Source organism: Apostichopus japonicus, chromosome 9 (assembly GCF_037975245.1).
Source record: "Apostichopus japonicus isolate 1M-3 chromosome 9, ASM3797524v1, whole genome shotgun sequence".
NCBI lineage: Eukaryota > Metazoa > Echinodermata > Holothuroidea > Aspidochirotida > Stichopodidae > Apostichopus > Apostichopus japonicus.
In genome coordinates, this window is record NC_092569.1 from 13225692 (window position 1) to 13251350 (window position 25659).

A 25659-nucleotide genomic window follows, 5' to 3' on the forward strand; every position below is an offset into this window, starting at 1 on the left:
TATGTTTAAATACTAACAAATGTAGAACAAAAAATGTTGTTTTTGGGGTAAAATCTTTAGAATCCAATGGAATCATTAAATTTTTTAATTACTTCAGAAATGACTAACTTTTCCTGCAAGGTTAAAAGTTTGCACACAGTCTGTCTCAAGTTTCAACTAATCTGCAATTTTAATTTGAACAAGTTCTGCTAGAATAAATAGTCTAAAATGGGGAAGCAAAAAACAATGTGCTCCTCACTAATTAAGCTCTTCATTGAGTTCATTCAAGGTTGAACTCTTAATTGTTTTTTACCTTGTAGACAATAATTGGTCAATTCCCGTTATCGAGTGTCCAATTTCAAAGGATATTTAAGAAAGACTGAGAGTAGAAACGGTTAGAAGGTCAATATTGTCTTTGAACTTTAGAGGGCTAGATTCAATCTAAATGTTTTGATTTTATTAGTGAAAAACACTTTGTAAATTATGTAACACATAAGATTTTTCCAAAAAAAAGGCTCAAAGAAGGCTGTTTTACTTTAACAAAAAAAAAAAATCATTTTGAAAAAACATCAATTTTTTTTTTAAATTTTGAGAATAAGAGTCTCCAGAATGAGCATGGGCAATTGTCATCACTTATAATAATAATGTGTACACTTGGTATTGCGCCGTTATCCCTCCGAAGACGCTCATGGCGCAGTGCCTATAACGAACCGTCTATTTTCATTCCATAACCATTCTCAAGTCACTGTGGACTATACACGATGAGCTGCCACAAACGGCGCTACATCGAATTTACCGATCAGACACACATAGTCCCCCACTCCATACTTATATGCTGAGCACCAAGCAAGATGGCAGTAGGTCCCAATTTTAAAGTCTTTGGTATGACTCAGCCCGGAGTCGAACCCAAACCTTCCGGCTGATAAGCGAATGCTCTAACCACTAGGCTAACCAGTCTCAAAGAATGCTGTTTTTTTTTTGTTTTTTTGGAAAATCATTTTGAAACAAGAGCCCAAGGGCACTGTGGTTCCTTGCTTGGGGTATATGACAATACACATAATATTATCAAGCAAGATTGGGCTGAAATAGTCCAAGTAATTGTGGTCCTACATGTTCCCATAAAGTAACCAACACTATAGCCAACACTTTCGTGATAAAAAAAAATCAACCTTGTCACACCTTGGCACTAGGAGTTATTGCATTAAATGTGTGAAAATTAACTTTGACCTCAAATAACTTCGCACACGAAGGTCAAATGGGGGTCAACCCATTGACATTTATGATCAGAAGTTTCCTTTGACATCTGAAAATAGCATCGAAACTGTAAAAATCCCCAAAACACGGAAAGGTCACCAGAGGTCAAATTGAGGTCAAGGGTCACCCAGATGCGGGTCAACAATTGGATTACATTGAGGCAACTCCCAACCCTAACAGACATTTTGTTCTCAAGTTATTGCAAAAATACTAGTTTTTTATCATTAATTGACCTTTGGTGACCTTGTATCACATAACCGTTAAGTTTGAAAATGCTCCCCTATACCATTTGCAACTACTCCAAAAATATTAACCTTGTCACACCTTGGAACTGGGAGTTATTGCATTAAATGTCTGAAAATTAACTTTGACCTCATATAACTTCGCACACGAAGGTCACACGGGGGTCAACCCATTGACATTTATGATCAGAAGTTACCTTTGACATCTGAAAATAGCATCAAAACTGTAAAAATCCACAAAACACTAAAAAGGTCACCAGAGGTCAAATTGAGGTCAAGGGTCACCCAGATGTGGGTCGACAATTGGATTACATTGAAGCAACTCCCAACCCTAACGGACAATTTGTTCTCAAGTTATCGCAAAAAATACTAGTTTTTTATCATTAATTGACCTTTGGTGACCTCGGATCACATAACCGTTAAGTTTGAAAATATTCCCCTATACCATTTGCAACTTGTCTCAAAATATCGACTGTGTAACACCTTGGCACTGGGAGTTATTACACTAAATGTCTGAAAATTAACTTTGACCTCATATATAGTTAACATACAAAGGTCACCTTGGGTCAACTTATTGACATTTTTTATTGATGAGACCTAAATTAGAGCATCAAACTATAAAAATTCAAACAATTTTTTCTTTGCCCATTTTCTACCCCCAAAATACTAGTTTTTTGACATTAATTGACCTTTGGTGACCTCGGATCACATGACCGTTAAGTTTGAAAATATTCCCCTATACCATTTGCAACTTGTCCAAAAATATCAACCATGTCACACCTTGGAACTGGGAGTTGTTGCATTAAATGTCTGAAAATTAACTTTGACCTTGTATAACTTCGCACACGAAGGTTACACGGGTGTCAACCAATTGACATTTTTGATCGGAAGGTACCTTTGATATCCAAATCTAGCATCAAAACCAAACATTTTCTTTTTTGCTCGTTTCCTCCCAAAATAAGCACATTTTTTCTAATGTGACCTTTGACCTTTTGACCTTGGTTTCAGATGTAGTTTAATCTCCTGATTCCAAAAAACAAAACGAAAAGTCTGTACAACCATCCTAACTCCGACCGAAAAACTTTGACCCCATATAACTTCGCACATAAAGGTCACACGGGGTCAACCTATTGACATTTATGATCAGAAGGTACCTTTGACATCTGAAAATAGCATTGAAACTGTAAAAATCCCAAAAACACGAAAAGGTCACCAGAGGTCAAATTGAGGTCAAGGGTCACCCAGATGCGGGTCGACAATTGGATTACATTGAGGCAACTCCCAACCCTAACGGACATTTCGTTCTCAAGTTATTGCAAAAATACTAGTTTTTTATCATTAATTGACCTTTGGTGACCTCGGATCATATGACCGTTAAGTTTGAAAATGCTCCCCTAACCAGTTCACAACTTGTCCCAAAATATCAATCTTGTCGCACATTGGCACTGGGAGTTATTGCAGTTTTAATATTTTCAGTTTTTGGACCATAACTGACCTTTGGTGACCTTTGTGGGCACCAAAAACAATAGGGCACACCTTCTCCATATGGCGGATCTATAGTCCAAGTTTGGCCTCAATCCAACATTCCCTTATTGAGATAGAGCGTACCCAAGCAAGTGTCACAGATGCACACACACACATACATACATACATACATACACACATACATACATACATACACACACACATACGCCAACCTGACTGCATAGGTTCCTTTTGCTAAAGCAAGGAACCAAAAATGTCAATTCCCTTTTTTTTTCTAGAAGAAGAGTCACCAGAATGAGGATGGGCAACAATTTTCATCACTTACCAGCAACCTGTTTCCTGACTTCTTTCAATGGATCAATCCAGTTCTGAAATAAAAGCACAGACAAGATGCAGTCATAACGGACAGACAACTTAAAATTGTGGACTCATCTTCCATAAAGATCGAGTACAGTATCGCATAGAAAATGGAACAAAATGCCGGTATATGGGGCCGGATGGTGGTAAAAGTGGCAATGAGGATAGGGAATAGGGGGGGGGGTGGGCTAAACGGCGACATAAATCCTTCCATGTAAAGAAAGACTTGCCCTATGTGATTCATGCAAGAGGCATTTTAACATACAGATCGATAAAATGAAGAATTTAAGTGACTCTTGCGAAAGTGATAACAGGTCAGACTTTATTCTGTAAATCTCTTAACCTGTTAAAACCTGTTACACAGAGAGAAATATTTACAATACTAATTGTAATTGTTTAAGTATCAATGTTGCAGAAACAAGAAATATTTGTGAAGGTAGTTTGGAAGGCTCTCCATTGAATCCCTTAAATATAAATCACTATGGTTCCTGTGTTACATTTAAACAAGAACCTGAGAAGTACAGTTATGTCAGGTACATCGTGTGGACTTGTACGGCAGTTTCCATAGATACTTTGCAATATATATGTGATACCGAGTACTGTACATTATTCCCAAGTTGAATATATACCATCATCATTTTATGGAAAAGTAACAGTAAGTTTAAGTTCCTTACAATCTCCAAGACTAATACACACCCATGTTGATGTACAGATTCATCTACTTAAAAATATAAAATTAACGACAGATCCTCTCCAGCAGAAAAAATGAGAAAATCAGACAAAATCTATCAAGGACCATCGATCCAAGTAAATGTTGACATGGAGATGACTTGCCATCTACAGTATAACCAAGTAAAAGCTTGCCCCCCTTCCTGCCCTCCTTCCCGCCCCCCCTAGCAACCGCTGACATCTTTAACCTAGTCAAAGCTAACCCTTCCCCCTTCCCCCCCAAGCAACTGTTGACATGGAGATGACTTGACATCTTTAACCGAGTCAAGCTAACCCGCCCACCCCCCACCTACCCGCCCCCCCCACTTCACATTCTCCTTCATACAAAATCTTGTTAGCCTCCAAAGTGGGATTACTTCCAGTTACTTTTATAATTGCTACAGTATGTATACATGGATGGGAAGACTTACCCTAGCATCCTGGGAATCTCTGTACAAGATTCCAAAATAGTCTGTTTCGATCAGATCCAATTTGTGACAAATCGTATTTATCAAATCTTGTCCCTTTATTCTTTTCTGTTGGAAGAATTTTTTTTTTTTTTATTATTAATTTTCAAAAGTGGTAAAAAAATAAAAGCAAAGAATTTTCACATTTGGATACATTTATAGATTTGTTCATGTTGAAACTTCTCAATCTGATTTTGAAGCATCTACAAGTACCCTAGTGATCACTTCAGAGTTCACAAACGCTGTCCGAAAAAACAAGTTGGAGCATCGTCACCTGAAAATTTCAGTACCACTTGACACAAATATCAGTCTTGATTTCATACGTGTACCGGTTTCCAGCAGTTTCAGAATAATTTCTCCAGCAAAGTTACTAAATTGTCAAGTGCAGAAAATGCACAAATAGTTTGAACCTGTACTTTAGCCAGATTTGTATATCATACAGTACATGCAGGATGTTCAAGGCTTTTAAAATAGATTTTTGTAGCTGTAATCAGTTAGATGGTTTCGCTGCAAGCTGAGGCTTGTACTGACATATAGACACCGCACAACTACTGGAGTAATGTAAATTCACCCAAAAGGTTTAATTGTCAGGGAGGTGGGGGGGGGGGAGTTCCCTGAAGAGACCACACCTATTGTACCAACGTGAGATCACAGGGAAAGATATCAGGGAGATCTAAGATTATTTAGGGGGCAGGTTCAGAAATACTGAACCTGTAATAAATACTAGAATTTAAACAATGAGGGCTGACACATGGGTTGGACTTGTAACTGGTACTATGTTCAACTTTATGTTCAACCTGAGCTTCCAGGTTCCAAAATCTACTGTGAGTGTAAAACGATAGTCCTTACTATCAAATCATGTAAACGTCATCATGTCAGTTGAATACTTCTATAAAATGATCTACTGACCTACGAAGGTGATAAATTTATTGGATTTATAAGTCAGTGGAGCATGTAAGCATTGTACAAAGCCTACACAGTACAATATACTGTACATGTATCTGTTTTGACTGGCTTTATACTGTCTCTGTTGGGTTGCTGCTAATGCAAGAAACAAACAATGTACTTGTGCTTATTACAGTATGTTTACATTTGAGTCACTGGCCAATGTGTACACTGCAAACACAACCGACTTTGTTTTATTTGAATGACACACCACCTTTGTCACAGTCAATTATAATAGGACAAGAAACCTAGGTACTGTAACACACGTGCATGACAAAAGATACTACACCATACTGTACAATACTGAGCACTCCTTGTGTAGACCTATTCCATCCTTGGTTTGGCTTTGAATGATCATATCAATAATTTTACTTGAATATAATCAAAAAAGATGGCCAGGTTTCTTACATCGACTTCCACAGAGATTTCACAATTGTCCAGAAGAGTCACTTTGCTGGTCACCAACTTCTTGCTAGGCGTTTGACTCGACGGAACCGACGCCTGTGTCTCTTCAACCTCCCGATGCTGTTCGATTCGTTGACTGTCATTGTCCTACGAAAGAACATCAAAAATCAATGTGAACCATGATGGTACAGTAGTCGTTAAAGGTCATCATCACTGAGCCCAAATATGCTAGAAATGTCAAACAATGGTCAGTGATGCTTATAACTGTATTCAACAAGTATTTCATCCCCAACCCTCATTTGCAAATTTTTGCCTCACTGTTGTAAATCTGAAAATAACAGTATCTCTAACCAAGCCTGTCCTTAAGCCGGTGAATAATTTGGAGAGTCAAAAACCTCCAATTATTACTTTAAATAAAATCCACCAAACTTTGGCCCCCTCACCCTCCCCCCCAAAGTCACAAAATATGTCCTAAAATATTTTTTGAAGTTACATTACCTCTAAGAGAAGTGAGTAGAGAAAAAAAATCTATAGTCCTGGAGAAAATATATTTTTGACTGATCAAGCGAAGAGGCACAATGGCACATTTTCTAAGCATCCTTGTGAAATTTGCATCCAATTCACCTGTATTTTGGCCATTTTTGGAGATAACGTGTACATGTATACATGTAAATTTAATTTCGGAAGCTTCAAATGTTAAGTCGAAAGGAAATCACCCCCTGGATGGTTTCCACTTGATTGGTAAAATTATTAATTATTAATTGCAAATGACAAAATGCACTGCAAAATTGCAAAGACTTGCATCAGAAATTTTCGACATTTTTCACAATTTCCTGAAGTCATTATTGAAATAAAATTTGAGTAGTTATATTGTCAAGACGCTGCACTTTACATAAGTAGTGACGCAGTACTGCACATCTGTTGCAGAAATTGAACGATATTTTTAATTTTAAACAAGACTTCAAAGCAAAAAACAAAGCTGAGCATAAATTTACAGTAGCAGGCAACTGGCAAGTCAAACTTGTGTCCTGACTGGAATGCATTTGAAAACTCTACAAGTTAATTAAATCTAATGTTCACTACTGTTCTTGATGCACTAGTTACCATGTACAGATACTAACTAGTTCTGCACTTTCTACAGTATGGTCAACACAAAAAATTTGTTTTTTTTGGCCTGTACCTCAGATTTATCTCGATCTGCCTCTGGCTTTGATTCCTCGATCCTTTCACCATCCGAATGAGATTCTGGCTGGTCCCCCCTGTCACCTACGCTATCCCCGGCATCACTCATCTTGCTCTACTCCTGAGGATGAAAACATACAGACCATACAGTTCAACTACAGTACACCAGTACGGGGCTATATCAGTATGTGCATAGTATATGCATAGTATGTACACATTATGTACATAGTATGTACAAAGTATTACATAGTACAGTATGTAACAAGTTACCAGATGACATTCAAACATGCTCTAAACTTTCTACTTTCAAAAGTTTACTTAGACTCATGTTTTCACATGTTTTTTTGTAAAATAATCTGCTTTCTTTGTAAAGCGCCTTGAGCAGTGACTTTTGTCTACTGTTTTGGGCTATATAAGTCTCATTTATTATTATTATTATCATTATTATTATTATTATTATTATTATGTACAAAGTATTTACACAATTTATGTACACATTACATACATTGTATGTACACAGTATACATGCACAGTACGTGAAATGAAATGTAGCAAAGAACACAGTATGTGCACAGTATGTACACAGTAACACAGATGTAGTAAACTGCATGATTTGCACTCAGATGTCAATTACAATGTCAGTTCCAAACTAACACATGTACAGTACCATAAAAATTGTAAATTTAAAATTAAAATTAACCGTCCATTCAACAATTTCTTTCAACACTTGCTCTGTATTAAAAGCAGGTCTCGAATACTGTACATGTACAATTAAATTGTAATAATTGCACAAAGGTTTTTAACACTCATCCGGTCACCAATTTACAATGCACGTTACCTTGAACTGAACCTATGAAAGGTTGGTAACAGATCTATCTGGCTGGCAATTGGTTACTTGTATAAATAAACTATTGGTCAATGACTAGCTGATAAATGGCAATTACAGTACACATAACTGGGTGAACTTTGCAGTATGTCAGGTCCTGCACACATTAAAGTATAAACTTAAATCAATCTAAGTAGTTAATAACCAGCTCAATTAAATTCACTACAGTATGTGGCATATGAAGTGCTTCTTCTTACAACTAGTTGGAATGATTCTTGAATGTCAAATTTCAAATGTTTTATCAATTTATTCAAAATTTTAGAGAATTTATGCAATACTGTACTGCACAGACTTACAAATTGCTGGGTATTTGCAAACTGGAAAGTTCAGAATGGAAACCTTAAAATACAGTAGGCCTACATATATAGAGTATAAGTAGCATACTACAGCACTGTACGGTAGCTTTTGGCAATGTTCAATTGTACACTGTATGTCTGTCTGACTGTGCTCATACAAATCTGTGACTTTGTACATGTATGTATATCCATATTTGAAAATCAAATATGTAACTGTACAGAAACCATTATACTGCTTGTATGTGTATGCCAAGATGTTTTCAATCAATGAATGAGAATTGAAGAGAAAGTTGTCACTAGGTGGAAATTAAATCTGACAAAGTGAATTGGTGATGTGCATCCAGGGTCAATATATACAGTATATACTTGCAAACTGCACAATGCACTTTTATAGAAGAACAGTACATGCTATGTTGAGTAACTACAGACTTAAGTGTGTACAGTTGGGAAAAGTTCAAACTGGGTGCAGTGGTCACTGAACCGTACAAGTAGGTTGAACAAATTTTACTATATCTAGCTTGGAAACATATATGTACCTCAGAATACTGCTAAGTGCGGTTTAGGTTACAACTTTAAACCTGATCATACAATATTGTTCAGACAAAAATATATGAATAACAGTAAATAGTAAAAGACTATTACTATTGTGAAACAATAAAAGTAACCATCAGAATCAGATGTTATGCATTAATGGCTCGCCACAATGTCCAGTAAAGGTGCACGTACAAGATTGATTGCACATTTCTTTTCTGATTTCCTTATGAACCCACTCATGCTGTACCTACCTTACTGTACATAATATTATCCAGACAGTATTACGATGAATGAACCGATTAAAGGGTGTGAAGACACGCGCAAAAAGAAATGTCTAATGCCGGTAATTTGACCTAGTTTCGAATGAGGTGTAACCAAATTGTTAAACACTACCATCGATCCCAGAAAATACACAGCTTGCTACCGTTGGTAATTAAACACTAGTGTACAGTCAGTTCTGCGGTCAATACCCACAGCACAGTATACAAACGATACAGCGATGGACATCTCAGGTCCAGCTAAAGATAACAATTAATGTATCACGTTTCATTACTGTCTGCATTTTGTAGCGACACAAAAAAATCGTCACTTGCAAGCAACAGAAAGTTAACTTTTTCAGATGGCCGCTCGCGATTTGGGGGGAGCCTTCAATGCCTTTAATTAGCCTAGCTGCAAGAGATCAGTTGTCCCAAAAAGTATTCTGTGTTTGTTTGGACATTTTAACAAACGGGATACAGTACTGTACATTGTATTGGGACCTAATATGGTGCAGTAGATGTACATTATGGCAAGCTTTGTGGCACACAGATTTTATAAACGTTTCAAAACAACGCAGAGTAAGATACATCTGTACTACTGTAGTGTGCTAACAAATTTCTAGGCCTTACTGTTTCAAACAACATTGCCGTTGGCCTGAAGGCTAAGCTATAGGTCTGTTTCGGCAGGCTTACAGTACTGTTACACTGTATATTACTTTTACTAGCAATTGTAAATTTGATAACACATACTGAAAATTAAGCCTGCTGAGTAAAATGGTATTTAAATTTTAAACCTAACGCTATGCAGTTACATATCTCATCTAGCCCAGTGGATTATCAACAATCCCCTTGGGAACGAAAGAGTCAGCAAGTGGCATAACGATAAGTTACTGTAGCATCCACCTTAGGCCTCCTACTTCTAATCTTAGCCTACTTGACCTTTGCCTACTAGTGGTATGTACTGTATATGACTAGTAGTAGGCTACCTTCCGTAGAGATTAATTAAGCATAAGGCCCAACACTGACGATTAAAATATTACATGAAAGTCGGTTTAAGTTTAACTTACTGTCGGCTAGAGTTGTCATACAGCGTAACCCAACTACCCTAAGTAATTCTACTTGCATGTGTACAGCGCAGTATTAAAACCAATAGACCGATAATAATACTGTAAGACTACAAACTAATAGTAATACGTTAGTCACCAAGGCCAATACAATACTGCCAGCAGCGGAACTCGACCAAGGCGTTCACATTAAAACAAAACAAAAGTTAAATAAACAATTGACACTGGATTTCGCTTATCGGAAACACATTGCTTAATAATACCCAATACACTATGAGACATCCTCAAAATAAGACAACTTACCGATGAATAAAAAAAAACTAGATCAAATTTTTAAATCCACATAGAATTCCTAGGGTGTTCAATGCCGTTAGATGTCATACGGCATACTATTATTATGTACGTACAGATTTGGCATGCACTTGATTTGTGTTTTGTGACGCTGCACACATAGTCGAGACGACAACACACTCCGCTTGGCGGTAATGTATGTACATCGGTAACCATAATCTGGATGTTATACTCACGCGTTTTCACGCACGCCCATTGAGTATTTTCAAACAAGACTCGTTATTGCAGATCGTGTACAGTACACATCATGTGTGCGAAAATAGGTCAGGTAAAAATGTCAAGAACGCCAATTATCACCAGGGCCGGACGAATAATATTTTGGGACGGCTCCGAGCCGGGCTAGATAAAACGTTTGGGGCTCAACTGGCTGTGAGGCAACCGAGACACCATAAACCAGGTGCGCAGATAAGGCGTTTGTCAATATACGTACCCAGAGTACTCACTGTGGCGTTGTAGATACTCCATTTATGCAGACTTGCTACACCGTGTATGCATACTTGCTACGCCTTGTGTATGCAGACTTGCTACACCGTGTAACGAGGAAAGCAATATTTAGAGGCATAACAAATGGTTACGTAAATATTATTCCGTCATGTTTTCGAATAGTTCTTTATTTAACCTCTTTCCTTATTTTTTGTCACTTTTTTCCCATTTCGATTTTGAGGCCCCTTAAATCGGGGAGGGGATGATGGGGCTGGACCGGGGTCTATCTGACCCAATGGTATATCCTGCTCTGTGTAGCACACTGAGGGTGTTGATTATTTGTATATCTACTTCCAATCAGGCTATTTCATGTTGTTATTGTCATTTCTGTTATAGGATCACAAACACACAATGTCTGGCAAAATGAAATCAACTGGTTGCAACGTAACGTTTCGTTTTTTATTTCAAACAGAAGGAAATTGTTAATTGTTTGGCACAAACTCCGTGAAATATTTCATTCGACTCAAAATGTTGCAATTATAGCAGGTAAAGCCTTACCCCTTTATAACATAAAATAAGTTCGCCCCTGTGCACCATTCTGTTAAGAAAGAAAAAATGCGCGTTTGATTCTTTGATGTCTAATGAATATTATTACAGAGTTTACTTTTTGCTTTAGAGTCACCATATTAAAAATCCAAGTCCATTGTTATAGGATAACAACATATTGGGTTCTAAATCCGGATGGGCATGTGCTTGAACCTGGCCAAGGACTAAAACGGCTTTAGTGGTTGTGGAAGATGGTGCTGGAAAGAGTATAGGAAAGGGTTAACAAGAGAGGGAAGGGGATGAGGGGGAGGAATGAAGGAGTAGGAGGGAGGGGATTGGTGGGAGGGGATGGAAGGGAGTGGAGGAGGGGAGGAGGGAGGGAAGGAGAAGAGGATGTAGGAACAGGGAAGAGGGAGGAAAAGACGAGAGGAGCAGGATCGAAAGGCTGGGGTGCAAGATTGGGAGCCTGGCACGAGGGACTCGGGAGACAGGAGGAATGCAGGGGGAAGGGATGACGAAGGAGGAACACGTGGAGGGGAGAGAAAGTGGAGACTAGTTTATGGGAGGTAATATGCCATGAAGTTTCTGTTCCATAAAGGTTCCTGCACCTCATGATCTAAATCAGTCGGAGGAGTTTAGGATTTGGCGCCGCCAATATTGACATCACCACTGCAGCAGGACAACCCTAACAATAAAGCCCTGTTAATGAATGGAACAGTCCCACGAGCCACGGAGATGATACATGTGGAACGGCACACCAGTTATGAATATATACATACATGATATGATATTCCGAAAAGTAATATACGCAGAACCTAACTAAGCCTGAAAATCCCAATATATACGGGAAACAATCAATTCCATCATAATCCCCAAGAGTATCTTTCGTTATCTCTGGAATCATAAAAACAAAACGAAATACTTTGATCAAAAACACAAACAAGCTGTCGGATTTATTTACATCTCCCCCTAATATATTGTCATTCTCCCATCTATGAAAGATGTTTTTTTCTTCTTCTTCTTCTTCTTTTATCTCCAAGGCCGTTTCCTCCTAAGGTTCGTATTCTTTATACGTATTTTATTGAACAATAACAACAGTGTGAAACTGAGTTGACATAACAACGCATACATGTCGTTGCGCTACAGTGTTTTCACATCGTGCTGCAACTTTCAACTTTATTTTATACGGCGCTCTGGGAATCTTATCACTAGACTCGATTCGGTCAACATCGCTCATATAGCCTATATCAAAATTGCCTCGATCGCTGCTACAGTCTACACTACAAGGCGTCCGTAAACAAAACATACAATATATGCATAATTTATGACAAAATATTTCAAGTTTACCGTGCTATGAAAGACCATGTATGTTGACTTAAGATTGACACCGAATACGAAACGCATCTAAATCAATTGGGATGGAGACTTCTTTATATCATCACTGCACATAGGCTACGGCTGTTAAAAAGTGACTAAAATGGACTCCTAAACACACTGATTACATAAATTAACCAAAGATCACATCGGGACTGATTTCCACTGAGGAAACTTGAACGGTTTGTGAATCAGACACTGATGATATTAAACTTTGCGTGAACCTTGCAAGTGGGCGGAGAACAAGCTTTTACCCTGGATTGAAAGATTTCCTGTTAAATTCGCTGAAGCAATGTGACTATTATAATAACACAGTTCAGTGCTGTTGCTACACCACTTTGTAAGATTACGTGGAATTCAACTATCTTTGGATTATATTAATACATGAATTTGCAGATGAAATGCCAATATAGTTACAATCCAAATTTAAAAAAAAAAAAAAACCAATCTGACTTTAATTCATATATGCATTCACGAACAGCCTTCATATAATTATAACTATGATATTGTAATAGAATGAAGGTACGATCCCCTACATTCTGTATATCTATAAAAATATAAACAAAGTAACGGAAACACATACACAGTTCTGAGCTAAAGGGATTTTTTTTTCGGGTATGGATCTGTTGTTCTAAGAACAACTTTTTTTTGGCGCCTCCGACTTTTTAACGCGAAGCGGACAGAGGAGTTATGTGCTTTCCTCAATGATATCCCGGAAAAGGCGATTAATTCAGTACAAGGAAAACAATGATAGGAAACCTCACTTGGCAGGATAATAAATAATAACAAATAAAAAATCGATATTGGCTCATTTAAAACTTTGTCCGGGATATAAGCGAAGGTATAGACGAGGAACAGCGATTTAAAAAATTTCCTTTAATTACTCAGTAGATACCGGTACACCCCACCCGCCCACTCCCCCTACCCCCACACATCCTCGGTAAAAGACATGAAGACTTCGTACTTCAGTTATTTTGAATGATCAGGGAACTTCGTATACTGTATCACTTGATTGATCTGGGAGTGTCCCACTTCGAACATCAGTGTGGAACCCACGCTGCAAACCTACGCGCACACACACACACATCCATGCAGCAACAGTTAATTTGAAAACATGTTTACGTTTGCTAACCGCCAACAAAATCAATTTTTAACTAACATTGGCCGTGAATAGTGCCACGGTTCCACTGTAAATCTGTCCGCCAACTATACTGAGATTTCATGTATATACGTCGTCATCGAAATGGAAAACTAATGCAGCGTACGTTATTGATTTATATGATGGCGCTATTGCATCTCTTTTAACGTTGCCGAGTAGACTGTACAGCGACACTGTGTGGTGGTTCACGAACCACATAGATGAATACAATTCACAAACTCTTGCACAACCAGAGATGGAAAGCCGCCCTGCGCGGAAACTCCAAACATGCTCCACGGTCATTTCTTCCCACACGTACCGAGCTCATGCCTCGACACTAAGATGACAAAAATTTATAACTCACACGGTTCCCGATAAGGGGGCACAAGACAACTGCGGCTACGCACTTCACTAAGAAATCCTTAGACTTTTAAGTAGCGTCTCCATCAACCCTTAAATGCGTAGCAATCACATCTCTGCGGGTTCTCTTCGTACCCGCCATATTTAGTAATAATCAGAGCGAATCCTGCTTTTGTATGCTACTGTGTCAATTATAAAGAAAAATATCAAGATTACAACGCGCTCGTAGGCTGAATCTTCAATGCTATTTTATGGTTGGACTGAAAAAAAAGCTGTGTGCACTGACATTGACGACAGTATGTGATTGACTGCTAAACATCTCTGCAGCGTCGCCTGACCACGGGTGGCGTACGTGACATGTGGCTGATGTTCACTAGGCCTATAGTCAGTGGCGGCGCCAAGGGGGGACTTGGGGGGGCTTTAGCCCCCCCACTGAAGTAGTCAGCCCCCATTAGCCCCCCAACTGAAATAGGCCACAAAAAAAAATCATTGAAACAATAATTACAATATAGCCTACCCAAATTTTGTCAGCCATAACGCAGTGCTACAATGGTCAATGGAAATTTTGATGAATTTTTCACATGATAATAGTCAGTGACTCAGTTGTGGTGCAGGAAGCCTTGTTTTGGTGACTGATAAAAACAATTCACTGACAGGTGTTCTCATACGGCAATGTCGTGTGCGTTTCACACACAGCGTGTATACAGACTAAAACAGGAGTTTTGTCAGAGCGCGCGATATAATAATTGAGCAAAGGAATTGGATCTTTCACAGCAGGTTATATTTTAGTGATACGAAAACTGTGAATTGGTATCTTCCATTCTAATTTGACTAAAGTTACAAAAAAATGCATATTTTTGGAGAAATTTTCAGGTGACAAAAGCCTCGCTAAATGCCACCATTTTGCATGTAGGCCTTTCCAGGATTGGGTAAAATTTCAAAATTTCCTTATACCCCTCCCCCAGGACGGCGATCACTCAATCTTGTAAGCCACCCAAAAAATGGGCTCAGCCCCCCCCCCCCCCCTTAGCCTCCCCAACTAAAAATTCCTGGCGCCGCCACTGCCTATAGTTGGTCTGTACTAGGTGCAAAGGCATGCTCTTTAAAATACATAACACCACTATCGACGGACCGTCGGGTTTATACAGTGACTTGTGCAAGGGGAGGAGGAGGAGGGCACATCAGGCAGGGTCCATGGCCAGTCAGCTTCAACAACCCAGGAGTGTTTTAGAATCCCTTCCCTTCTCCCCAGTGGTGGACTGGCCACACAGGCATTTGGGCAATGCCCGGTGGCTCGGTGGGCTGGCCGGAGCCTGGTAAAAATTACAGCCCATTTTCACAGTAGTTAATAGAATACAGACGGACTGTGTAGAAAGATATATTTTTAACTGTGGGAATCAGCTCATGAAATCACCATGTTAGTTAGTCTGTTAGTTCTTAACAAAAGAACGTGCTATTGGCAACCCGGCCGTGCTAATGGATTTTCCATTATTTCAAGCATGTTGTCACAAAATGCTTGAAAAACTAAATAAAATCCAGTCTAAAACATACTTTTTGTCTAGTTTTGTTTACGTGTTGCTTCTGGAAAATTATGTTTGGGTCATTTTTAAATGATTATTGTACCCCTTTGACCCCTCCCCCAGGACCGCGATAACTATGTAAGTAGCATATCAATGAATGATGGGCCGGTCTAGGTGGAAATGCCCGGGCCCGTTTTAAGGCCCAGTCCGCCCCTGCTTCTCCCCTATCCCTTCCCCCCTCCACGCTGGGATTGTGTGTTGACATGATCGATTATTTTTGCTTGAGACCGTGATAACAGTAAATGGTGAAATGTTTATGACGTCATAGCTCTACACATTTGAGTTGTGTAATGGTATATGATCAATCCCTGATTACTTACAAAAAAAATGGAATTGATAGGCACTATTTGCTAGCTCCTTTACCTCTCCCATGCCTGCCTTTAAATGTTAGCTATTGAACTCAGCACAACCCAAAATGAAAAGCAATACTGGTCTGTTTTGTCTGGATGTGTTCACAGAGATCCATTGACCTTGAAGCTGCCCATTGACTTGGATGGAAACTACATTAACTAATTCAACACTGATGATAATGGTTAATGAACCCTGGATCACATTAAAACCATGCTGAAACTTTTAGTTGCATGTATGCCTACTTTATGTGATCAACAATTCCCAGGCAATGTAACGATTAACTATTATACACAGAAGGCAATCTCTTGATGTGTGAAGTAATCCAGCCTGTAGTACATACACAATGTGATACAGTTTATATGTTGGTAGGGGTATTAACCACAGGTGCTTGGCAAAAGCCTTGATGCCTAAGCGCAGGCCTACCATATATACATTATCAATGGAAGAATATTACCCAAACAATTATGTTGGTTTGTATATAGATCACACACCTTGTGGAAATCACAGATCCTCTAGGGGAGGGTTGATCACTACATTGATTTTACAGACCACCATGAAAGTTTGTACATCGGCTGGCCCACTCCAAAGTCTGTAAAACTTACTTAAATTTGACACTGAAAAGGTCTACAGTATATTAGATTCTCAGTTTCAACATGCGCATAGTTGTCCATTGGTTGCGGATATCCATACACTTTGTCCAGCTCTAGTCTGGACCAGCAGTCTGTAAACTTTCAGGCCAACAATCCAGGATTCTCCGTGAGAATTGATCAACAAAAATGTTCCCAACCCACTTTTGGGTCGCTCCCCATCATTTCTGGACCTTCGGTCTTGACATTCAATACACAAGGTTATTAAGATCTTTCAAATGTCCATAACTCACCTGTGAAGATTGATCTTAATCCCCTCAACACCTGCCTAAATTCCACTTGAACTGTTGACACAGAGTCCAACCTTTTGTAACATCAAACTCTTCCATTAGTAAGTACTTTTAGGCCATGGTACATAGGGCATTTATGTGCTGTTTTCAATTTCCGTGCAACTGATCGAGGGAGGGGCTAAATTTATCACAGAATGATGAATTAGGAGTTGCTAATCACAAATTGCTTTATCCCCACGCATGGTTGTGGTTAAGCGAGAAGAAAATTCATGGAAAAGGGAGTTACATTACCATACTTAAAACCCATATACCAGTTCCACTACTACTGTTTTACTGAAGTGAGAAAGTACACTAACACTGCAAGTTTCATGGGAGTTCACTCAATTTTTTTCTATTTCAGACCTTGAATGAAATCATAAATGAATTATGACTGCTAAAATATGTTAGCTAATTAACCAATTGGTAAATTAGATTAATTAGTTAAAAAACATTGTTAATTATCTAAATGCACTAATTATTAAAAATCCTACTAATTTATTAGCCAGTTAATAAATTAAGGCCATTTTAATCAGTTGAAAGGATTGAGTATATATGGTAGAGAACAAAAAGGAAGGAAATTTCAAATAATCTTCAAAACTTCATCCACATCTTTGTTTGTATTTAGAGAAGTTTGACTGAGTAGGTTGTAACATGGACTTCCTTTAAATAAAGATTTTCTCAATTGCCTTGAAAGAATGCTATACCCTCCCAAACCAAATTTGACTACAACTCAAACTATGAGCACTTTGTTCATTCAAAAGTGAAATACTTTTTCAAGCCTGATGACTCAAAAGACAGATGCTTATCCACTCTATTCGAGGTGCAAGAAGATGAGAGATACTACCTCCCCTGGACGACATGATACCATTCCTAGTTAAGTCCAAGCATTGCTAAAATAAGACCCCCTCTCATCAATTTTCCTGAAAGAATGCTTACATCCTTCCAAATACAATATTCACTATTAAATACAAAAAAAAAACTACCACACTTCCAGGTGGGGACTGATACAGCACTCCAAGTAAAATACTCAATTTTCCTGAAATACTGTATGGCCACATCATCCCAAATACAATTTTTTCTAGTAATTTACAACAACAATAAACTTACAATCTCTGATCATGAGCATTTCGTTCATTCGGAAAAATTAAATCCTTTCCCATCCTGATGACTGCCAAGGCTGATTGTTTACCAGACAAAGTGAAATAATACTCAAAAGGAAATTTGCTTGTTCTCTCGTTTATTTCGTTGCTCATCTCTCTATCTCTCTCTTTTTCTCTTTCTCTTTTACTCAGTCTTTACAAGTTGTGTTTTGTCTTATACTCATTTCTCACTCAACCTTTCCTTCTGAAGAACAGTTTACAACTGACCACTGTCTCTAAAAACACACTATTCAGTAACTCAATACAATACATGCTAATTTTACATAACAAAAACAGAATGGTTGGGCAAACAATAGATGGCATTTTGAAAGCATTTGCCTATTTTCATAACATAGCAGGTGCAAAATTGTTAGACTACTTTACTCTCTAGAACATTCTCCCCTTCCATGAGGTACTCTACCTCAAGTATAAAAAACAAAACAAAATTAATACATTTTGCTCATACATTAACCATCAAGAATCTTTCTTCATTACTGCAAATCTATGTACAGTAAGATATTTTTGGAGCATTTATATCACATAATATTGAACTTATATATAACACTTTCTGTCTACATTCGACACGAACACATGGAAACACTTTTAAATTAAACATGTATGCTTATATGGTATGTTCTTATACCAAAATTCACTGATACAAATGCAATAGATCTTGGATTGTGTACAGTCTGAAAAATATACTTTTTACTTTACTTTTTAATTTACTTTACCACAAATACTTAACTTAATCTAGGATTTCCACACGACAAATCTTTGTAATGTTTCTCAAATAAACAACTCTAATCTAGGTATGCTTATAGCTTTTACAGGAGCCACCTTCGCTTTTGAAGCTACTAGCTGCACTCTGATTCCATTTACCCCCATGCTTGTTAAATAAACCACAGCTGCATATGCATCACTCGAAGCATCACAAAACACATGCATTCTTTGGTCTGCGTTACCCTTTGGGCACAAGCATCTTCCAATATCAATTTTGTCTAAATTAACTAAATTTTCCAACCACCTTCTGATTTCTGATTCTAGACCCCCTACATTAGGATCATCCCAATCAAGTCCTTTTTCCCCAATTATTTTGCATTCAAATCTTAGCTACTACTATAATAGGCCCAATAATTCCAAGAGGGTCAAACACTGATGATAGCTTGCTTAAAACAATTTGCTTGGTTAAGGTTTCAACATTACTAACCATTACTGGCTTCTTAAGTTGAAATTTGTCTGACTCTGCATGCCAAGTCAATCCTAAGGTCTTTGTTGACGGCAACCTGTCTAGTTTTATCAACTGACTTAGCCCTATGTTCCTTTGGAATCCCTTCTAAAAGCGTCTTTGAGTTTGATATCCATTTCATGGGTTTCATGCCCGCTTGGCCCCATAGAGCAACCAACTGGGTATACAATTCTTATATCCTTTCCACCATTAACAATCTCACACCTCAAAAGTCTCACTACCAGTCTTTTCCTTGTGAACTTATAAGGTTTCATTTTGACGGAATGACAGATGAAGCATTCATTCAGAAACATGTGGCGTTCCCTCCACTCTCTTGGACCACTTGTATTGTCGGACCAGAGGGCGCGTTTCCTTGGCAGTTCGTTTTCATCTGCGTCATCATTCAGCTTGTTTACATCCGTTTCTATATGAGTAAAATTAAAAGAAAAAATAGCTGTTAGATAATGTTTTGCAACAAGAAAGGTAAGTTTTAAAATTTTGAGCAAGGATTATTTGCCTCCACAGTTTTTGTTACTTAAGATTCAAAGCATTTTGCTCCCAACTTTCACTCCCTAATCATTAGGATCATTCAATAATCAAAAAGGAAAATAATATTTAGAGTTTAACTTTTATGTTTAAAAATTTGAAAGAAGAATAAATTGCCAATGTTCAGCAACATGCTCTAGCAAAATCTTTGAATTTCTTAAAGGCATTTAAAGTTACCTCGCAATCTTAACACAAGTTGACAGAAAAGGTTACATTTCCAAATTCAAAATGCATATACCCTTGTAAATACTGTTATTTTGTTTACCGTATTTGCCGTAACAAAAAAATAAATCTATATATGTCTTCTTCCTATTGAGGGTCCATTCTCATAAGTCATAATGAACTTAGAAGTACATGCATACCATCAGTGTATCAGGACTACGTATATTGCTCATGTTTGAATGATGACAAGAAAATTACAACAAGAAAATTAAATTTTGCTGATTAAATATGCTCTATATAGGCTATATGCAGTAGGCTATATGCAGTGTTTTTGATCAAACCTGTAATTTGCTTTGTCAGCCTGGTGTAACCCACAAGTTGAGACATTTGAAAGAAATATGCTGGGCAATGGTGTTGCTTACATCACAGTCAAACTGTTTACTAATTGACCTTATACTGTGTGTGAGCATATCTTTTCTGGATTGAATTCGAAAAGCCAGATTTGAATAAGGGTAAAATTTACATAGGCCTAGTACTAGTAGATATTATGCCTTGCACCAGCAAGATATTTCTAACGCTATATTACCTTTGCAAAGTGGTTATATTGTGTACGTTAAAATTCGCCAAGTTTAGTCAAATTGGCTGAGCTCTACGCCGAACATACATTTCTTTTTCCAAGTGGGCAATTTGGAAAAACAGTGGTAGGCCCTAGCCGCCTAGGCCTAGGCCTAACTAAAATTAATGGGCTGGTTGGGAAAAAATGGATTTATACAGAATCTTACATATTTTTGACAAAAATACTAGTACATACCTGCAGCGCGTTTTTCAGCGAGTCTTGCCTGCCTTTTGACTTTACTTATGTCGCAAAACCGTTTGTAACATTCAATGTGGTATCATCATATGTCTCGATGTAGTAAAACTTCCCCAACAAATTATGACATTGTTAACGTTAGGCCGATCGCGGAATTTCTGGCTATTTCTGCCTCCTTGCAATCAAATTGTGTCCACTCCAAGGCAAATTTCTTAAATCTCTCTTATGAATTACTTGTCAGTTCAATAAATTTTGATTTAGAGCAATCTTTAACGTGTATAATACAGTTTTCTCGAAGCGACTTTCGTGTAACACCTCCACTACTGAGCGCGGCCATTTTTGTTTTCGGAACAATTGTTCTGTCAATATTAACAAACGTTGTGATTGGTTGATTCGCCGAAATTTCGTGTATGCCTCAAGAATGTCCCTCGTACGACATTTCTGATTGGTAGAAAATAGCCTCGTACAATAACGCAAAAGGACCCGATTTCTGTTAGATTTTTACCGATTTTTAAGCATATATACCAGCATCGCAAGTGGGGACAACTGAATATCCATTCAGAATAATATTTTCATATTTATCATTCACATATTATCCCCTCCCTCTTTGAGTTGCACGGAATGAAACGAAATCAAGGGATGTACCACGGCCTATTTTAAACAAGTGTCAATTACCAACTGATTCACTTCACTGTGCCCGAGACCTTATTTTCCTTTCTTGTATAAGAAACAAATACATCACAAGTTTTGATATATTTAGTCGTAATCAGCTGAATCATGATCGAAGCTCATATTCTAAATTAATGTATCTATTAATATATAATATAATAATTGCCTACCAGTCTATGTTCAATGTTTGGTGCAGAGGGTATGGACTATACCGCAGGGAATTATTAAGAACCAAGCTATGGTTTTATTGGGAATTTCATCAATATTAATTTTTATTAAGTTGCAGTGTAGTTGGTGATGGTGCAAATTCCCACTGACGCTGTTTGAACTCATGTGGCTCAACCCACCGATGGTATGGCAGGTACAGAATAGCTGTATTGCTGAATGTACACCTGTGTGAAGTACAGATCTGCTTCTTGATTCCAACAGAGTGACTTTTTATCTCTAACCCTCTCCCCCCCCCCCCTCTCTCTCTCTCTCTTGTAGCTCTTTGTTACTCCAGAAAATGCAATCTAATATTTGCTCTGAGAAGTTACCATGATCAACATTCCAGTTTGAAATGTACGGGAAAAAAGTTTCCTTTCATGTATAAGGTTATAGTCTTCTGTGTTGTCTTGAGATGTAGTTTGAACCACTACATATTGCAGTAACCACAAATACTTTTATTAACCATTCTCCCATTGTAGTGACCACCAAATGGGGCTTTAAATAAACAAAATCCACTGCTTTTAAACCTTAAAATACCAATTTGTGGTCAGTAAACCTTTACCTAATAGACTAAGATCCCAAATGGATTAAAGTAAGACCTATACAACCCCCCCCCCCCGGCCCCAAGTTTGTTGACAAATTGATGTTAATGTATTGCACGAGTGTGCTAAGGTTGTGGGGAGACAGGTAAGACACACAGAATCAAACTTATTGAAGCCTTGAAATCCTTTACTAACATTACTTGAATGAAACAAGACCACACAAGCAGACGAAATGGATTGTCAGAATATTTTACTTTCCAAAAGTAATAGTGGAAAAAAAGGACCACCCTCGACTCAGAAAACTCCTTTTAGTGGTTTGGTATAGTAACCGCGGCTGCATAACCTAGAACTTCCTGAAACCAGTGTACTTTTTTTGTCGCTTCTCATCTGTTTGGTAAATATTTAATTTTTGTCTATATGAATAAATCATTATTCACACATTAAAGTAGCACTGAAAACTTGAACTTGTGAAGAATAAGAGACTTTTAGAACTTGTCACTTTTGGGAAGATACCGCTTGACCATTCTGCGTGTTGCCAGATAGAAAATTAGTAATTTTAGTATTAAAGAATTCACCAAGCACACAAAGCATTCCCACATGTACTGCCTCTGTATATGAATGTGTGCAATATGTACAATGTAAGAGAGTTGGAAACAACTTTATTAAAGGACTAAGAAGAGATAATCCCTTAAATTGTTAAGCTATATCTTTGATTTTAAAGGTAATCAGTATTGCCTCCAAATTTAGTAAAATTGTTACCCAAAAACAAGAAAATGGCCGAAATTGTTTTTAAAGTATTTTACTGGAGAGTCTGAGCACCATCCCATTTTTAACAAAGAAAACTGATTATTGTTAAATTATGCAATTGAATAATTGTCTACGTTTGAAAAGGGGGGGAAAAAAATTATGATTTGAGGCTAGGGTTATAAAATGCCTCAAGGTTTGAGCACAATTAGTGACCATGTTTTGACTCTCTAAGCATATATTTAGAACCATTACTGATTGACCTTTACATTGTAGACTGTTTGATACTTCGTAAGTTTCACGGCCGTCTCAAATATCATCGTCGTAAAACATGATCTCCCTTGTTAAGTTTAAAGATGTGATCTGCTTATCGAACATACAGTATATATTATTTATGTCTCCCACGATCATTGTCTCAATTATAATATTTCCATCTCATCTCGTAAACAAAAAGATGTAGAGTATTTGTATTTGTAATTAAGTTTTTGGTCCAAACATTTATCAATTCTTCATTTTTTTGTTTTTGAACATTTCAGTAAAACATGTCAGCATTTCCACTCGTCATGACGACAGACTTTTTTTTCCGTCGGTATCGGGTTACGAAGCAGAAGCTTGCATGACGCGAGAATTATACTTGAAAAGGTCATCTAATCTTGCTATTATCAAGTTTACTATGAAATGCTTTGAAAACCATCCAAATTTATTGCCAGATATGAAGGAGGATTTAATTAGAACAAAATCTCTCAAATGATGAAGACCACTCTCAGGGCGGTACTAACTACATACTGTAGACCTACAGTGGAAAATTGAAAAAGACAGGTGACCATTCTCCTATTGGCTCTTGTAGCATATTTAGGGACATGAAGAATAGCAAATCTACTGGATGAATACAACCTTTGTCTATCATATCTTGAGCTGCTAAAGCAAAGATGACCTTTGACATATTGATTCTCCGTATAGCAACTGGGGGGTGGAGGGGTTGTCTAAAATTTTGCATAACAGCATCATCACAACAGAGAAATTGCGAGCTGTCATCATCCAAGCTGTCTACACCACATGGTTACGATTTGGATAATTTTTCAAACAATTTTGAGGTGTCAGAATAATTACGGTCATGTAGTACTAATACCATCGTCACTTTCAAATTAAATGTCAATTATGATTCTGGTCGAACCGTGTGGCTAACAACTGTTAAAGGTAACTGAACATATACATAATTGAAATTCATAATGAGTTGGAAAATCAAGAACAGTGAAAAAACTTCCAGCCTCCACCGGGATTCGAACCCGGGCCTCCCGCTCTATGTGCAGACACCCTAACCACTAGGCTATGGACGCTGATTGTATGTCCAGAGGTTCGAAACCGGTAAGGAAGGTCGTTATTCCACTGTAGGCGTTTGTCACCTGTATTGAACAATACTAGTTCTGTTATATATATATATATATGCCAATGATACTCGCTGCGCCCTTTAAACCATATCCCGACTGCTTCATTAGACTTGGTACATCAGTCACTTGATACAAGCCACAGCATCCAGCTCAGCTATATACTCCCGATCAATGTCCTTATAATATATGTACAGACGACTAAGGCGTGACAGCTTGTAACAAGTTGCCATGGTAACAAAGACACCTGGGAACAGCAAAGATATGACAAACCTAATACTGTACATCTAGGCACAGCAATGACAATTTGAGAACTTGTGAATGTCCTATTAGAATTCTTTTTAATATTTGATGTTTCTTCACCAGTGATGAAAGGCTAAACATGTCAAGTTTGTCACCCCGAGAAATTATTTTCAACGCATATGAAGTCAAAGGCCCCTCGCACAAAGCAAGCCATCCTTTAATTAATTACAAAAACAGAACAAACTGATACGTAGGGGATGCTTCTTTTTATTTTCATGTGATCCATTTTTGTCAAACAAAATGTTTTAATCAAAAAGTAAATCATAAATGAAAAATAAAAAGGAGGAGAAGTCTGAACATGAAACAAAAGAGTGTTAGAGCAGAATAGATAGCTTGAGGCTTGAGCAATGCTGAAGTTTAAAGCAGCTTCCATGTTTTTTTTTTCCCTTGCTGTTAGTCCGTCCAAAATTTCTGACATTTAATATCAAGAGCAAACCAAGTGTTTTACTCAAACAATATTGAATGTTTTGTCAAACAACTGAAATACAACTAAATTACTGAGAAAAGGGTGACCTTTTGAAGTTGACTACATAATTCGAAAATATCTTTGTGCTTAGATTTCACTTAAACGTAATAACTGCATGCAAATTATGTCAAATCCTAACTTTTCATAGTGGTCCCAATATTTTTCCATCATACTGTACATAATGAGCCAATGAATGACTGCACAGATCTATTTATTTGTGAATTAAGTATTGTACTGCAATGACAATTTTTAATACCAGGTAATTCAAGTCTGCCTTTAAGGAGTGGGTAGATGTTCTGCAATGAAATTATAATAATAATAATACTTATATGTAAGCATTTCTCCCACTTCCCATGCAGG

General features: G+C 37.6%; 1 protein-coding gene across 13 annotated transcripts in view; it reads right to left on the minus strand.

Annotated features, from left to right (window-relative positions):
• LOC139974164 (protein 4.1-like) overlaps positions 1 to 25659 on the minus strand; it is a 113724-nt gene that overhangs the window by 80944 nt on the left and 7121 nt on the right. For 11 of the 13 annotated variants that reach the window (XM_071981119.1, XM_071981115.1, XM_071981117.1 and 8 more), the window contains exons 1-5: positions 10365 to 10526; positions 7023 to 7145; positions 5846 to 5989; positions 4457 to 4561; positions 3286 to 3328 (exon numbers count right to left, since the gene is read on the minus strand). In XM_071981119.1, the coding sequence (XP_071837220.1) occupies positions 3286 to 3328; positions 4457 to 4561; positions 5846 to 5989; positions 7023 to 7133 (403 nt within the window). In that variant the 5' untranslated portion in view covers positions 7134 to 7145; positions 10365 to 10526. Of the gene's footprint in view, positions 1 to 3285; positions 3329 to 4456; positions 4562 to 5845; positions 5990 to 7022; positions 7146 to 10064; positions 10223 to 10364; positions 10527 to 25659 lie in introns of those variants that run through there. The other 2 variants (XM_071981113.1, XM_071981112.1) reach the window with 2 other exon arrangements.